Source organism: Dipodomys merriami, unplaced genomic scaffold (assembly GCF_024711535.1).
Source record: "Dipodomys merriami isolate MVZ:Mamm:240054 unplaced genomic scaffold, mDipMer1.0.p SCAF_114, whole genome shotgun sequence".
NCBI lineage: Eukaryota > Metazoa > Chordata > Mammalia > Rodentia > Heteromyidae > Dipodomys > Dipodomys merriami.
The window spans coordinates 376,468-391,666 of record NW_027202427.1 but is presented as its reverse complement, the minus strand read 5'-3'; the positions used below and the strand labels follow the sequence as shown (position 1 = coordinate 391,666).

At 46.8% G+C, this 15,199-nt stretch overlaps 1 protein-coding gene across 1 annotated transcript; it reads left to right on the top strand.

Moving 5' to 3' along the window:
• The first annotated feature begins 2 nt into the window (after positions 1-2).
• On the top strand, positions 3-14,110 carry LOC138822693 (ER membrane protein complex subunit 3). The gene is made up of 8 exons (XM_070015530.1): positions 3-276; positions 5,847-5,904; positions 6,215-6,308; positions 7,362-7,466; positions 8,168-8,249; positions 9,763-9,842; positions 10,343-10,425; positions 12,952-14,110. The coding sequence occupies exons 1-8, from the start codon at positions 122-124 to the stop codon at positions 13,078-13,080; spliced, it is 786 nt and encodes a 261-aa protein (XP_069871631.1). The 5' UTR covers positions 3-121; the 3' UTR covers positions 13,081-14,110.
• Positions 14,111-15,199: the final 1,089 nt, after the last annotated feature.

The following is a 15,199-nucleotide window of genomic DNA, read 5'->3' as shown; positions in this document are numbered from 1 at the left end:
GCCGCGGGTCGTGACTGCCGTCGAGTCCCGGGCCCCGCCAGCATTGGGGCGAGAGAAGGCCCGGAAGCGGAATCTTAGAGGGACGGGACTACCCCGGTTTGGCAGCCGGCTTCCAGTGAAGATGGCGGGGCCAGAACTGTTGCTCGACTCCAACATCCGCCTCTGGGTGGTCCTCCCCATCGTTATCATCACGTTCTTCGTGGGCATGATCCGCCACTACGTGTCCATCCTGCTGCAGAGCGACAAGAAGCTCACCCAGGAACAGGTGTCCGACAGGTGAGTACCGTCCCCGGCCTGCCGACCTCGCTCCCCCTGTGACCTTGGGCAGCAAAGTGCCGGTTTGCCGGAGTTCGCATCGCGCCCCCTACTGGTAGGTTGGCCTCGGTCCTGGCAGTGTATTTCACGTCTGTCGTCGGTAAAATGAGGATGATGGCAGTACCTGCCTTGGAGAACAGGCTTTGGAGATCAATTAGATGATGTCTTTAAATCTCTCAGTACGAGGCTCATAATAATCGTGAATATTGGTCGTCAACTCGCTAACCTTCCGTACGATTATCTACAGTCTGTCCTATTCCTGCCCTTCGTTAGGAAGAGTTTCTACCGAGTTCTAGGTGCGTTACTGCCTTTAGTCGTTGTGACACCAGTCAAGTGGATGTGATCGTCTGCGTTCTGTGAAACAAAATTCTGTAATGGTCAGCTGGGACGCTAGGAAACAAAGCACCACTTTGCAAACTGTAAAACTGCCGTTAGAGAAATGTGATGGGTTCGCACGATCATTTCCCCTCCTAAAGTCGAGGCAACTTCTTCCTCACATGCTTCCTGTGGAAGTTACTTACAGAGACAGATTTTGAGATCATTTTCGGTTGTACATAAACATATATCCTGTTTAACTAACATTAACAACTTTTAATCAGTTCTAATTATTTTCATGCAATCTCAAGAAATACTATATTGTTAACACCCCTTAGTCGCTTATCAGTCTCTTTCTCCCCCCTCCGACTTGCTCTCTCTCCCTCCCTCTGTGTGAGTGTGTGTGTGTGTGTGTGTGTGTATGACAAAGTCTCTATAGGCAGCCCATGCTGTCCTCAAATTCACAATCCTACTCCCCCCCCCCAGGCTCTTACTTTAATAAAGAGAGTAAGCCCCAGGTTCAGAAGTTAACACACGTAATCATGTCTAGTAAAAATTTATTGTTTAATTTTATTGTACTTATTAGAAATAATTTCTTTCACTGATGGCTGGTGGCTCTTGCCCATAATCCTAGCTACTGAGGAAACTGGGATCTGAGGATCACAGTTCAAAGCCAGTCCAGGCATTAAAGTCCATAAGACTTGTTTTGTTTAGTTTTGCCAATGCTGGGGCTTGAACTCAGGGCCTGGGCACTGTCCCTGAGCTTCTTTTGCTCAAGGCTAGCAATCTACCACTTGACCCACAGCACCACTTCAGGTGTCTTCTGTTTATAGTACTGAGGAATTGAACCCAGGGCTTCATGCACTCTATTACTAAGCCACATTCCCACCCCATTAGACTCTTATCTCCAATTAACTGCCCCAAAAAATTCAGAAGTAGGGGCTGGGAAGGTGGCTCAGTGGTAGAGCGCTTGCCTTGCATGCATGAGGCCCTGGGTTCAATTCTTCAGCACCATATAAGCAGAAAAAGCCAGAAGTGGGGCTGAGGCTCAAGTGGTAGAGCGCTGATCTACAGCTGAAGAGCTGGGGGACAGAGCCCAGGCCCAGAGTTCAGGCCCCACAACCGACAAAAAAAAAAAAAAAAAAAAATCGGAAGTAGAGCTGTGACTTAAGTGGTAAAGCGCTAGCCTTGAGAAGAAAAGAAAAAAAAAAGCTCAAGGGACAGGACCCAGGCCCTGAGGACCAACACCAAAATAATAATAATTTCTCTCATTTTGTGGAATATAATACTGGGTTTCCATTTGCTGGAGATGTAAAGATTCTTTTAAATTAAAAACACATGGGGGGGGGGCAGCGCTGGAAAGGTGGCTCAGTTTAGATCCTTGCATGCATAAGGCCCTGGGTTCAATTCCTCAGCACCACATAAGCAGAAAAAGCCAGAAGAGGTGCTGTGGCTCAAGTGGTAAAGTGCTAGCCTTGAACTGAAGAGCTGAGGGACAATGCCCAGGCTCCAAGACCGACACACACACAGAAAAAGAAGTTCCATGGTGACATTTAAGACTTTAAGCCAAGTCTCTGGTTCCTAAACCAGATACCATCTTAGTTGCAAGTTTGATTATTTTTTCTGTAGCATGTTTCAGCCCTGACCATACTTACTTCCCTGATACTAACTTTAACAAGTAACTTTACTACTAAAGGAATTTATAGAAAGATGCAAAGTGAAGAGAGCATAGGTATTCAGCATTTCTTGGTACCTTCAAGTTAATTTTCGTTTGATCCTTACAGTAGCACTGAGATAGGTCATAGTAAACCTATTCCAATGGTTATAGAAAGAAAAGCCTGCAGAAGCAGCCTTTCCAGTGTAACCACAGTTCTAATTGTGCTTGAATGTGTACTTGAACCCAGATTGGTCTCTGATCTGCTATCATTGTTCCTAACTGCCATTTCTGTACAATGGATGATATCCTGCACTATGTGAATTCTGATACTCAGACCCACTGCTGCCATTCCTTTCTCCAAAATGACATTCATAGTTGATGCAATCTTTGTGTGGAACTGTTTTTTAAAAAAAATAATAATAAAGTAAGGCCGGGAGCCAGTGGCTCATGCCTATAATCCTAGTTACTTAGGAGGCTGATATCTGAGGCTCAGGATTCAAAGCTACCCCCAGCAGAAATGTCCATGAGACTCTTATCTCCAGTTAACCACCAGAGCACTAGCTTTGAGCTGAAGAGCTCAGGGACAACACCCAGTCCCAGAGTTCAAGACCGAAGACTGACCAAGGAAAAAAAAAGTAAACTGTAGTTGTAATAATCAGAAAAAATAAAAGGAAAATCACTTTTAATAAAAATCGTGTGTGGGGCTGGGAAGGTAGCTCAGCGGTAGAGTGCATGCCTTGCAAGCATGAGGCCCTGGGTTCGATTCCTCAGCACCACATAAACAGAAAAAAAAGCCAGTAGTGGCGCTGTGGCTCCAGTGGTAGAGCGCTAGCCTTGAGCTGAAGAGCTGAGGGACAGCGCCCAGGCCCAGAGTTCAGGTCCCATGACCGGCAAAAAAACAAACAAACAAACAAACAAAAATCGTGTGTGTGTGTGTGTGTGTGTGTGTGTGTGTGTGTGTGTGTGTGTCTGTGTCTGTGTCTGTGTCTGTGTGTGTGTGTGTGTGTGTGTGTGTGTGTATTATAAGGTGGAATGCAGATGTATGTATGCATCTAGCTATAAAATCACCAGAAGGGATGGGTCAATTGAAGCCTGAAGTCTTCTTTTTTGAGACAGGGTCTCCCTAAGTAGCCTAGGCTAAACTCATGATCCTTCTGCCTCTGCCCCTTAGTGTTGGGATTATATTTGGAGAAAGGGCATATATAAAACATGTTTTCCAACTTACAGAATGTAATAGTGCATTGGAAAAGAAGAAAAGAGTCACAGATTGTTAAGAATAGGGAATTCCAGGGCTGGGGAGGTGGCTCAGTGGTAGAGCACTTGCCTTGCATGCCTGAGGCCCTGGGTTCGATTCCTCAGCACCACATAAGCAAAAAAAAAAAAAAGCCAGAAGTGGCGCTATGGCTCAAGTGGTAGAGCGCTAGCCTTGAGCTGAAGAGCTGAGGGACAGCGCCCAGGCCCAGAGTTCAGGCACCATGATGGACCCAAAAAAAAAAAAAAAAAAGAATAGGGAATTCCATGCCAGACACTGGTAGCTCATGCCTATAATCCCACCTACTTAGAGGGCTGAGATCTGAAGAATCATGATTCAAAGGCCATGCAGAAAAGTCCATTAGACTCCATCTCCAAAGTAACCACTCTAGCAGGACTGGAGGAATGACTCAAGTAGAAGTGGTAGCACACCAGCTTGGCAAATGAGAGGTCCCCTAAACCCCAGTGCTGTCAAAAATAAAAATAAAAATAGAGCCTCAGGAGGTTGAAATCTGAGAATTGGGATGTGAAGCCAGCCCAGGCAGGAAAGTCCTGGAGACAAAGTCCTGGAGACCTATCTCCAATTAACTACCAAAAAAGCCAGAAGTAGGGGCTGGGAAGGTGGCTCAGTGGTAGAGTGCTTGCCTTGCATGCATGAGGCCCTGGGTTCAATTCCTCAGCACCACATAAGCAGAAAAAAAGCCCGAAGTGGCTCTGTGGCTCAAGTGGTAGAGTGCTAGCCTTGAGCTGAAGAGCTAAGGGACAATGCCCAGGCCCAGAGTTTAGGCCCCATGACCGACGAAAAAAAAAAAGCCAGAAGTGGAGCTGTAACTCAAATAGTAGAGCACTAGCCTTGAGCAAAAGAAGCTTAAGGACAGTGCCCAGGTCCTGAGTTCAAGCCGCCCCAGAGAGAAAGAGAGAGAACTCCAGTTTGAGAAATACTGACTTTAAAAATTGAAGTTTTCCAGGTGCTAGTGGCTGTAATACTAGCTATTCAGGAGGCTGAGATCTCAGGATTGCAGTTTAAAGCCATCCTGGACAGGAAAGGCAGGCAGTTTGAGACTTATCTCTAATTTAGCCACTAAAAAGCTGGAAGTGGAGGTGTGGCTCAAGTGATAGAGCTCTAGCCTTGAGCAAAAAAACTTAAGAGACAGTGCCCAAGCCCTGAATTCAAGACCCAGGACCACCACCCCACCCCCAGCACACAGATACACAAAGAAAACAAAAACCCTAAAGTTTGGCAAGGTAAGGTGCTGCATTCATGTAATTCTGTCTCTTGGGAGGCTGAAGCAGGAAGTGCTTGGCTGTCATGGACCAGCACTGGTACACTGGCCACACACTGAATAGCATTAGTCTAGCTTCCTGGAATAGAACAGATATAGTAAGGTCCCCTCTGTAGGCCTGTGGGTAAAGAAGTCAGGTGTTTAGTCCTGAGACAGAACTCCAGGAGGACATTGGGCCTTGGAGAATTTTGTGCAGAAGGTGTTAATGGCATGATGGCTAGCTAGCACTGGCAGGAAACAGGGGGCCAGTACATGCTCACCATCAGGACAACTGGCATACATGCAGGATAGTGGGCAGACACAGAGGATGCTAACACAGTTATATTCTTTTTTTTTCCCCCACTCTTCAAAGATTCCATTAATTTCAGGGTTTTTTGCTCCCTTTCAACAGCTTTAGAAAACTTTTAAGTATTTTGATCTCTATTGTTTGGTATTTGTATCTTAGCAACCCTAGTCCCCTTATAGCTCCATATTATCTGTAAGGATCCACTGTGCTCTGGTATCACTACATGATTCATTTATTCAGTCAGTGTTTACCGAGAACTTAGTCTGAATTCTGGGTGGAGTGGCTGATTGTTCTTCCCAGATAACAGCTAGGCCTGTCCTCATTTCCACGTGTGCCCGAAGAAGTTCCTTCTTTATCCTCATCCTTCCCCTCCCTGCCCCCAGACCTGCTGAGCAGTGTCCAACTGCTCCCCTTTCCACACTCAGAAAGTTCTTTCTTGTCTCATTATGAAGTAAGACAAGCCACAATGAAATATGCCAACTATGCCTACCTCAGAAATCTTTCTTTGTTCAGATCCACAGTCTCTTCTGAGGACTACTCTTTTGAAAATCTGAGTGTTAGGCTCAGGGTATTACGTTGGTTTTTAGGATATTTGAATTTAGGGTGAATTTCCACACATAGCTGTTGCAAAATAGGTTCTTTCTTGTGTTCAAATAGGTCTCCACTTTATTCTCTCCTTTTCTTCTCCTGTTTCACTTAAAAAAAAAATCTCATTGTCTGTCTTGGTTGTATTTTTCAGTCAAGTCCTAATTCGAAGCAGAGTCCTCAGGGAAAATGGAAAGTACATTCCCAAACAGGTACTCATTTCTGTTTTATTAAAAGCTCTATCATTCACAGCTGAATGTTTTATAAGAGAATTCTTTGGAAATTAGCAATTTAGTGCTGAAGCCATGGCCTGGTGGCGTTTGCTGTCACTGTGACCTTACCCTTCTTAGGAAATTGTTTTTAAATGTGACTCAGCTTAAGTGTCAGGTCGGCTGCCAAGGTGGCTGGCAGTGCTGACAGTAATAGCGTCTCCCAAAGCCTCTCAGCAGACCTCTGGGGACTAGTTGACAATTTGCAGTGTCACAGTTCTTCACACTTAAAACCCTTTCTTTCTTTTTCTAGTCTTTCTTGACACGAAAGTATTACTTCAACAACCCAGAGGATGGATTTTTCAAAAAAACTAAAAGAAAGGTTGTACCACCTTCTCCTATGACTGGTAAGGCCACCTCCCTTCTCTCGCCGTTACAAAAGATTGTTTAAATGTTAAATTGTAGGAGATGGAAGGGACCATAGAAGTCATCTCATGTGGAAAGCCATAGATTGCTAGAATCTGGGCACACTGAGTGTAGGTGGATTTGAGAAGGCTGGGGAGCTTTCCAGCATCTCCCACCATGCCTGCGCCTCTGCTGGCAGATGGCTTCCTGCTGCTGCCTGAGCCAGGAGGAGCTCCGAGTTTGGTCCATCTGAAAGTATTCACTGCAGCCACAAATTGGAATACGCCTAGACATTGAAAATCCTGAGGGATAGTTACTATACCAGCGTGCAAATAACAGTCACAAAATTACTTTCATTCATTTTATTCTTTTGTTGTTGTTGTTAATCATGGGGCTTGAACTCAGGGCCTGGGTGCTGTCCCTGAGCTCTTCTGCTCAAGGCTAGTGATCTACCACTTGAGCCACAGCACCACTTCCTATTTTATTCTTTTGTCGGGCTGGGGAATCAACCTAGGACCTTATATACACAAGGCAAGTTCTCTACCACTGCGGTTAACAACTATAGCCCTCACAAATTTTTTTTTTTTGGGGGGGTCCAGTTGTGGGGCCTGAACTCTGGGCCTGGGCGCTGTCCCTCAGCTCTTCAGCTCAAGGCTAGCGCTCTACCACTTGAGCCACAGCACCACTTCCGGCTTTTTTCTTTTTGCTTATGTGGTGCTGAGGAATCGAACCCAGGGCCTCAGGCATGCAAGGCAAGCGCTCTACCACTGAGCTACCTTCCCAGCCCCACAAAATTATTTTTTAAAGGTTAAGAAACAACATAGTCAGTATGGAGCCCCTTTATATTTGAATCACTTTCATCAGAGGTGAAAGCATTTGCCATAGACAGTTGAACATGTTCGGAGAGGCCTAAAAGAGCCCCTCCAGCATCAAATTTTGTCATTTGAACTGCTTTATCATGAATGAGTCTCTAAGTTTCATCTACATTATAAGAATTTCCACAACATGGGCGTGGTCAGCAGAGGAAACCTGAGTGCCTTGTGCTTCTGTCCTAGATCCCACCATGCTCACAGACATGATGAAAGGGAACGTGACAAATGTCCTTCCCATGATTCTCATCGGAGGTTGGATCAACATGACTTTCTCTGGCTTTGTTACAAGTAAGTTCCAGCTCTAGCGCACCTCACGTTTACTTTGGCTGCACTCCCTTCTCAGGTCCCCAGCCAGAGAAATCCCCAGCTGCTGACACCCGTAATGTTCTGGGTCTTAGGCTTTCTTGTGGAAACTGCTAATATTGCTTGAATAAAAGCATTTAATAAACTACAGTTTTGCGCCACCTCTTCCAAATTGATCCTAAGTTCCTGGGCTGGATGCCCTTTTCCCAATGAAGACTCAAAAGAGGGACTTGCTAGTTTGCCTCTGTGATTTTGAGGTGTATTCTAGGGAAGGGAGTTTTAACTCCTTCTGACTTCCTTTGCCAGGTGTGAAGGGCAGTTTTCAACCTGTTTTGCTTGTAAGTTGATTTGATTTTCATCAATCCTAGATCTGTAGTGACTTCGACTTGTACAAACTCCACTTAGGACTTAGTGGATCAGTGCAATTTTTTTTCCAAATTTTAGGTCACAGCTCAGTTTGAGTGCCTGCTCAGCTGTCTAGAAGTTGGTGTTATTCAAGGAAACTGGAGCAGAGCCACACTCTGACTGTTTTTTTCTTCAGGAACTGCCATGGATTTCCTGGTGGAAATCATTTTCCAACAGCCAGATGGCACAGAGTCCCCACCTCCTCAGGAGAGTGCTTTCACACTTCAGCCCTCTAAAAATAACACAGCTGGGTGCTGAGAACGTTTCTCTCCTCTCTGCAGCCAAGGTCCCATTTCCACTGACCCTCCGTTTTAAGCCTATGCTACAGCAAGGGATTGAACTGCTCACCTTAGACGCGTCCTGGTAAGAACTTGCTTATCTAATAAAAATATAAGCCAAAACCTAAACATCAAAGCTCCCAGTTTGAATTTCTACCTGGAATAGGTGTTCTAAAGGTTGTCTTTGGTTTGTTGTTAATAGTTGAAATCTACTCAGAACGCCCTGCTGGGTTTTGGTCTTTGCGTGGGTCTTGCCTGAAGAGAGGATGTGCTGGGTTTTGGTCTTTGCGTGGGTCTTGCCTGAGGAGAGGATGTGCTGGGTTTTGGTCTTTACATAGGTCTTGTCTGAGGAGAGGATGTGCTGGGTTTTGGTCTTTGCGTGGGTCTTGCCTGAGGAAAGGATGTGCTGGGGTTTTTTTCCCTGGGGTATAAGTGAAGGTGCTGGCTTAAAAAAAAAAAATGACCTCTGACCACACAGTCCTTGATATTTCATTTTGGGTTTGTTTCATTATTTTATTCTGTATTTTCTTTTGGCTTAGTTGTGTGAGGTGGGTTTGTTTTCAAGTGTTAGGAATGGAGCTCAGGGCCTTGCACATTCTAGGCAAGTACTCTACCATTGATCCAAACTTTGGTCTTGTGAGACCAAGTCTTGCTATGTAACCCAGGAAGACCTCAAACTCTTGGTCCCTCGGACTAGTGCTGGGATTACAGGTGTAATCCCTGGCTAGGGGAAACCTTTTTATCAATATCATGGAGCTTACGGGAATGTGTGTGTCAGCCATCTTTCTGTTACTGTAACAAATACCTGAGACAACCAGTTTATGAGGAAAGGTTTGTTTCAGCTCACTTTTAAAGTTCTCATTCATTCCATGACCAACAGGCCCCACGGGTTTGGCCTGTGGCAGCGGATCTTGGCAGCAGCATGGTTCTAGCCCAGTAGTCAGAACACAAGAGGGAGAGGGGAAGAGTCCAATCTGCCACCTTGGGGGCAGGGGACAGACAGAGCTAAAATAAAGGAGGCCTCAGCGATGAAGTTCAGAACCCAAAGACTTTCCCAACAGCTGCTGTCCTCAGCCACTGCAAGCACTTCCTGAAAGCCTCCTCCTGCCCTTTTCTGCTGAGTGAAACACACAAGCATGCTTCCTCTAGGGAACCAGATTCTAGACAGGGGCCTCTTAACAGAGAAGTTCCTTCCCTCCCTCCCTTCCTCCCTCCCTTCCTTCCTTCCTTCCTTCCTTTGCCCAAGCTCAGAACCTAGGTGCTGTCCCCGAGCTTTATTTTTTGTTTATTTTACTCAAGGTTAACACTCTACCACTTCTAGCTTTTTTGGTAGTTTATTGGAGATAAACTCCAATAGAGTCTCCAATAGAGTCTCCCAGACTTCCTACCAAGGCAGGTTTCAAGCCATGATCCTCAAATCTCAGCTTCCTATTATAAGCGTGAGCGAGACCCTGACACCTGGCAAGAAATATCAGTCAGTATTCTGTATCTCTATTTGGGTTGTGAATTGGCTGCATCAGCCCTAACCCAGGCAGGCAGAAGGGTGCTGTGCATTGATTTCTGAAGTTAACGACCTGTACTTTCCTTTGGCTTTGTAGGGTGAGTTCTGCATCCTGGTACTTCCTCAATGTGTTTGGGCTCCGGAGCATTTATTCTCTGATTCTGGGCCAAGATAATGGTAAGAAACAGTAGGCCTGATCACAAATACTTGCTTAGAGGAATCGTCCATATTAGAGCACAAAAACTCTTGCAGTTAGTTAGCTATTGGTTATCATAGAAGAACATTGCTTCATTCTTCAAGTTCCTGAGTTGTTCTGGAAACCTAAAAAATTCCCAGGCTCCCACCGAAGCCCTGGGTTGCAAGTTGAGACCTTAACAGCCACCCTGCAGGGCTGACAGAGCACACAAAGTAGATACACAGAGCACCTCGTGAGGGTCCTAGCGGACGGTATCACTCAATAACTGGCAGCCCCTGTCGTGGAGGGTAAAATAAAGTTGCAAGCTTCTGTTAGTTGTCTTTCTGCAGCGGTCAGCCCTGTTTTTCAGGGGAGGTACAGTGGCTTTCCCATAATCACAGTTCATGGGTGCTAGCCAGTCAGGGATCCCATCCTGAGAAACACCATCAAGCTGGCAGTGCCGAGCGCTGCTTGGGATTCACTCAGCCTGTCTTCCATGCAGCCGCTGACCAGTCACGAATGATGCAGGAGCAGATGACGGGAGCAGCCATGGCCATGCCCGCAGACACCAACAAGGCTTTCAAGGTATGTGCCCCGAGCTTGCCAGCAGCAGGTGGCATTGCAGTGCCCTCAGAAAGACACTGGTCCTCTCTTTCCTCAGTTTCCCTAGCTGTGGCTCCTCACCTATCATAAACAAACACACTGAGGAAAACTCCCAAAGTAAACAGTCATGGCTTCAACCTGCGCAGTGTTGCAGCCACCGTCCCCCATCCGGGCACTCAGTCACCACTCCATCCTTTGTGGCCCATGGCAGCTGAGAGATGCCAGGTTCATGCAACTTTTCTTTTTTTTTTTTTTTTTTTTGTCGGTCGTGGGGCTTGAACTCTGGGCCTGGGCGCTGTCCCTCAGCTCTTCAGCTCAAGGCGAGCGCTCTACCACTTGAGCTACAGTGCCACTTCCGGTTTTCTGGTGGTTTATTGGAGATAGGAGTCTCACGGTCTCTCCTGCCCCGGCTGGCTTTGAACCGCGATCCTCAGATCTCAGCCTCCTGAGTAGCTAGGATTACAGGCGTGAGCCACCAGCGCCCACTTCATGCAACTTTTCTTATAGTCTTTCCTATACTTACTCTGTTTCATTATTGTTGTTTAGTTTCTAACCCCGACTTACAAGGTAAACTTCATGTTAGGGATGTAGCGAAATAGCTGCGTAGGGCATGGCACCCCTTTGCAGATTCAAGTCCACGCGTAGTCTTCGAATGTCCTCCCTGAGGACAAAGTAGAATGCTAAGCTGGACCAATGCATTCGCAAGCTATGTGCAATGTTGGCATAGCTGTAGACACCTGTAGTCCCAGCCTCTTGGGAGGCTGAAGGAGAATCATGTTAGTGTAGGAATTTGAGACCAGCTTCAGCATCCTAGTGAGACCCTGTGTCACACAGAAAGCTCTGTGCTGAGCGCTATTGTTTGAACATAAAATATTTAAATTCATCAAAAAAAGAGCATGTGTATCTCTTGTTCTTCAGACAGGCGTGTCTATTAAGTTAATTGGAGATTCTTGTCACTTATACTGGTTTCCAAATATCCAAATTTAATCCACCATGGAAGTGAGGCTATAAAACAGCCCAGTTGTAAAGGAAGGCATGACACTGTCCAAAAAGAAATGTACTCTTACTTTTTTTTTTTTTTTTTGTCGGTCGTGGGGCTTGAACTCTGGGCCTGGGTGCTGTCCCTCAACTCTTCAGCTCAAGGCGAGAGCGCTCTACCACTTGAGCTACAGCACCACTTCCGGTTTTCTGGTGGTTTATTGGAGATAGGAGTCTCACGGTCTCTCCTGCCCGGGCTGGCTTTGAACCGCGATCCTCAGATCTCAGCCTCCTGAGTAGCTAGGATTACAGGCATGAGCCACCAGCGCCCGGCTAATGTACTCTTACTTGACTTACATAACTAACCCCTCTGTACAACACCTTCTTCATCATCATCATCATCAAATTAAAAAAACAACCTAGTCAAAGGCAGTCCATTAAACATTTGGGACATTTCAGCCTTTTTGGGACCCAGCAGACATGAGATGTAAATGGAATGTGTACAATGGAGTATTATTCAACTATAAAAAGGGATGGGGGGGTGAGGGGGGGATATGGGAAGGGATAGGAAAGGGAAACAAAGGAGGAGGCAAAAATGCTTGATAAGAAATGTACTCATTATCTTGCCCATGTAATTGTAACTCCTCTGTATGGTATTTTCACAATAAAAATAAAAAGGGATGAAGACTGGGTGCTGGTGGCTCACACGTAACTACTCAGGCGGCTGAGATCTGAGGATTGCAGTTCAAAGCTAGCCCAGGCAGAAAAATCCGTAAGACTTACCTCCAATAAACCACTGAAGTACAGCTGTGGCTCAAATGGTAGAGCACTAGCCATGAGCACAGAAGCTCAGCGATAATGCACAGGCCCTAAGTTCAAGCCTCAACACAGGTAACAAACACACAAAAAAGGAATGAAGTACTGAGTCATCCTGAACAGTGATCAGCCTTGAAAGCATGTTAAGTGAAAGGAAAACAACAAAGCCACACCCATCACAGACTATCAGACTATACAGCCCCTTCCCAGAATGTACAGGAGCGGGTACTGGGCAGCAGGGCCTGTGTGGTGGGCAGCTCCATAGCCTGTTGCTATGGAGTTTGGTTTCAAGTCTCAGGACTAGAGCCAGAAAGCAATAAATAATATTTTTAATAACTCAGGTAAAAGTAGACTAAGAATATGAAGAAATTTTTCAGAAAATTATGAAAATTGGTTCAGCATATTACATCAGAATCTAACAACCCCAAGTTACCAGCATAAGGAAGTGTGTGTGTGTGTGTGTGTGTGTGTGTGTGTGTGTGTGTGTGTGTGTGTGTGTGTGTGTGTGTGTGTGTGTGTGTGTGTGTGTGTGTGTGTGTGTTCACTGTGCATCTTCACAGTGACATGGTGCTCAGTGAGCAAGAGGTTCAGCAGCTCTGTGTGATCTCTCTCAGCCCAGTCTCCTTGTAGCTCCTGGCTGGGCAGGCAGAGACCACAGGTCACCCTGGTCCAGTCACGAGCCCCTTCCTCCCCACCCTCTCGTCTTCTCTGCAGACAGAGTGGGAGGCTTTGGAGCTGACAGACCACCAGTGGGCACTGGATGATGTGGAGGAGGAGCTCATGGCCAAGGACTTACACTTCGAAGGCATGTTCAAGAAGGAATTACAGACGTCCATCTTCTGAGGACCAAGCAGGGATCGGCTGTGCCAGGAACTTGGAATAGCGCTTAACCTTGTAACTTTCGTTGGAGCTTCGGAGCCTCTGAGAATAAAAGGGGTGCCAGGGCTGGCGGGTGTGCTGCAAGGCTCGTTCTTGTCTGAGCTGGGTCCCCCTGTATTGGAAACTAGAGGAAAGAGGAGTATTGCGGGGTGACATGCTAGTTAAAAGTGGCATACATTTTCCTGATAGAGACTAGTGATGAAGTCAGAGAAAGGGGAATCCTCATAGAGCTACTAAATCTACACCCAAAGGTAGCCCAAACCACCCAGTCTCTGGAAGAAGCATCGTCAGTTATAACTAGTTCTTATGTTCAGTCAGCCTGACTTCTAACCACTGTAAACTCCTGTTTTCTTGGAATCCAAACACCCTGCATTGTACCTTTAATTTCTATTTTGTTAGGATTTTTAACTTTCTTTACAAAAGTAATACATTTTCAGTACCGAAAATTTAGAAACTATGGAAGAGCCAAATAAATGGCCTTGTGCTGTTCACTTAAAGCTTACTAAATGACACATTGGACAAATGTGTCGAAACTGGCTAAGATTAACTCTGCAGCGTGGCAAGCCTCGGTCAGGACAGACCCAGAACACAAACTTGTAATTCTGATACTGTCCAGTGAAAGTGACTGACCCCGAGGCCTGCCGGGCTCTCGTAGGCCTATGGGGTCATCAGAGACAAGTTCTTGATCTGGACTTCAGAAAACAGCAAATCCGCTGGCCAGTGGACAGTGCTGTGCTGTGCACGGCCAGCTAGCTGAACAGAAGACCTCATTCCTGATTACTTTGGACAGGAGAAAATTCACATATCGCTGTCAGAGAGAGGGGGCAGCCAGATGTGTAGGTCAGGATGCCCAGGAATACTTCTGTCTTGATTAATGGTCCCAGGGAGGTGGCAGGGCACCATTGCTGTACCAAGAGGTGAATGTAATTTGCATGTTGAGCTCTGTATCAAGAACAACAACTTGACTACAAATTAAACCATCCTGTGTTCTCTCCTTTGCCTGTGAATGTGTTGCCTCTGGGGGTCACTGAGTTTCTGCCAGCAGTGAGAAGTGTCTATTTAGTCCACAGCTGGTGTGTCATGGTGAAAGACAGTGGCTTCGTCTTCAGAGACCTCAGGAGAGGGGGGAGCAGCTCAGGTCGCCAGGGGCTTAGTGCGCATGAGGTCCTGGGTCCACCCCAGTAGAAAACAGAAATGAGCTTGTGAGCACTGTGAAATGAGCACTGTGTATACAGCCCAGGCGTGGAACTCACAATAGTGAGTGCTGGGATTACAGACACCATCACATGACACCCTCTTCATCCTCTTCATTGAGGCTCTGAAGCCCTCAGACACGCCAAGGAATGGAAGGCAGATGACATGCCGGTCTTAAAAGCAGAGCTGAGGGCTGGGAAGGTGGCTCAGTGGTAGAGCGCTTGCCTTGCATGCATGAGGCCCTGGGTTCGATTCCTCAGTACCACATAATCAGAAAAAAGCTGGAAGTGGCGCTGTGGCTCAAGTGGTAGAGCGCTAGCCTTGAGCTGAAGAGCTGAGGGACAGCGCCCAGGCCCAGAGTTCGGGCCCCACACCGACAAAAACAAAAAAAGCAGAACTGATCGTGATGGCAGTAGTGAGGAGCCTGCAGGAGGGGCTGAGGTGAGAGGTTTGCTGCTGGTGGAGAACGGAGGTTGGGATGGAGGGGTAGAGGTGGGCCGTGTTGGAGGGGGGGATGGAGGGTAGAGGTGGGCCGTGTTGGAGGGGGGGATGGAGGGTAGAGGTGGGCCGTGTTGGAGGGGGGGATGGAGGGGTAGAGGTGGGCAGTGTTGGAGGGAGAGGGAGATGGCAGGGATGGAGCTCAGCCCGTGTGGAGGCCTAGCACCCCCTCACTCATGCATGGCTCTGCCTAGAACCTTGCCCCTCTCAGGGCCTCAGTCTCCCCATCTGTCAAAGGGGATCCTATGCTGCCGCCACTTTGGAAAACTCTGGCAGTCTTCAAAAGGTTAACGTTTCTGTGTGACCCTGTGATGCCACTAGTAGATGAGCAAAAGCACAGGGAGCCACAGCACGGTGAGGATCTCGATGAATCGCTTTGTCCCAGAAGTGT

What these genes read in the sequence shown, in the direction of transcription:
- LOC138822693 (XM_070015530.1), top strand. Translation starts at nt 122, where the DNA reads ATGGCGGGGCCAGAACTGTTGCTCGACTCCAACATCCGCCTCTGGGTG. An exon ending in CTCACCTTAGACGCGTCCTG is followed by an intron (nt 8,250 to 9,762) that starts GTAAGAACTTGC and finishes TTGGCTTTGTAG; the next exon opens with GGTGAGTTCTGCATCCTGGT. An exon ending in ACACCAACAAGGCTTTCAAG is followed by an intron (nt 10,426 to 12,951) that starts GTATGTGCCCCG and finishes TCTTCTCTGCAG; the next exon opens with ACAGAGTGGGAGGCTTTGGA.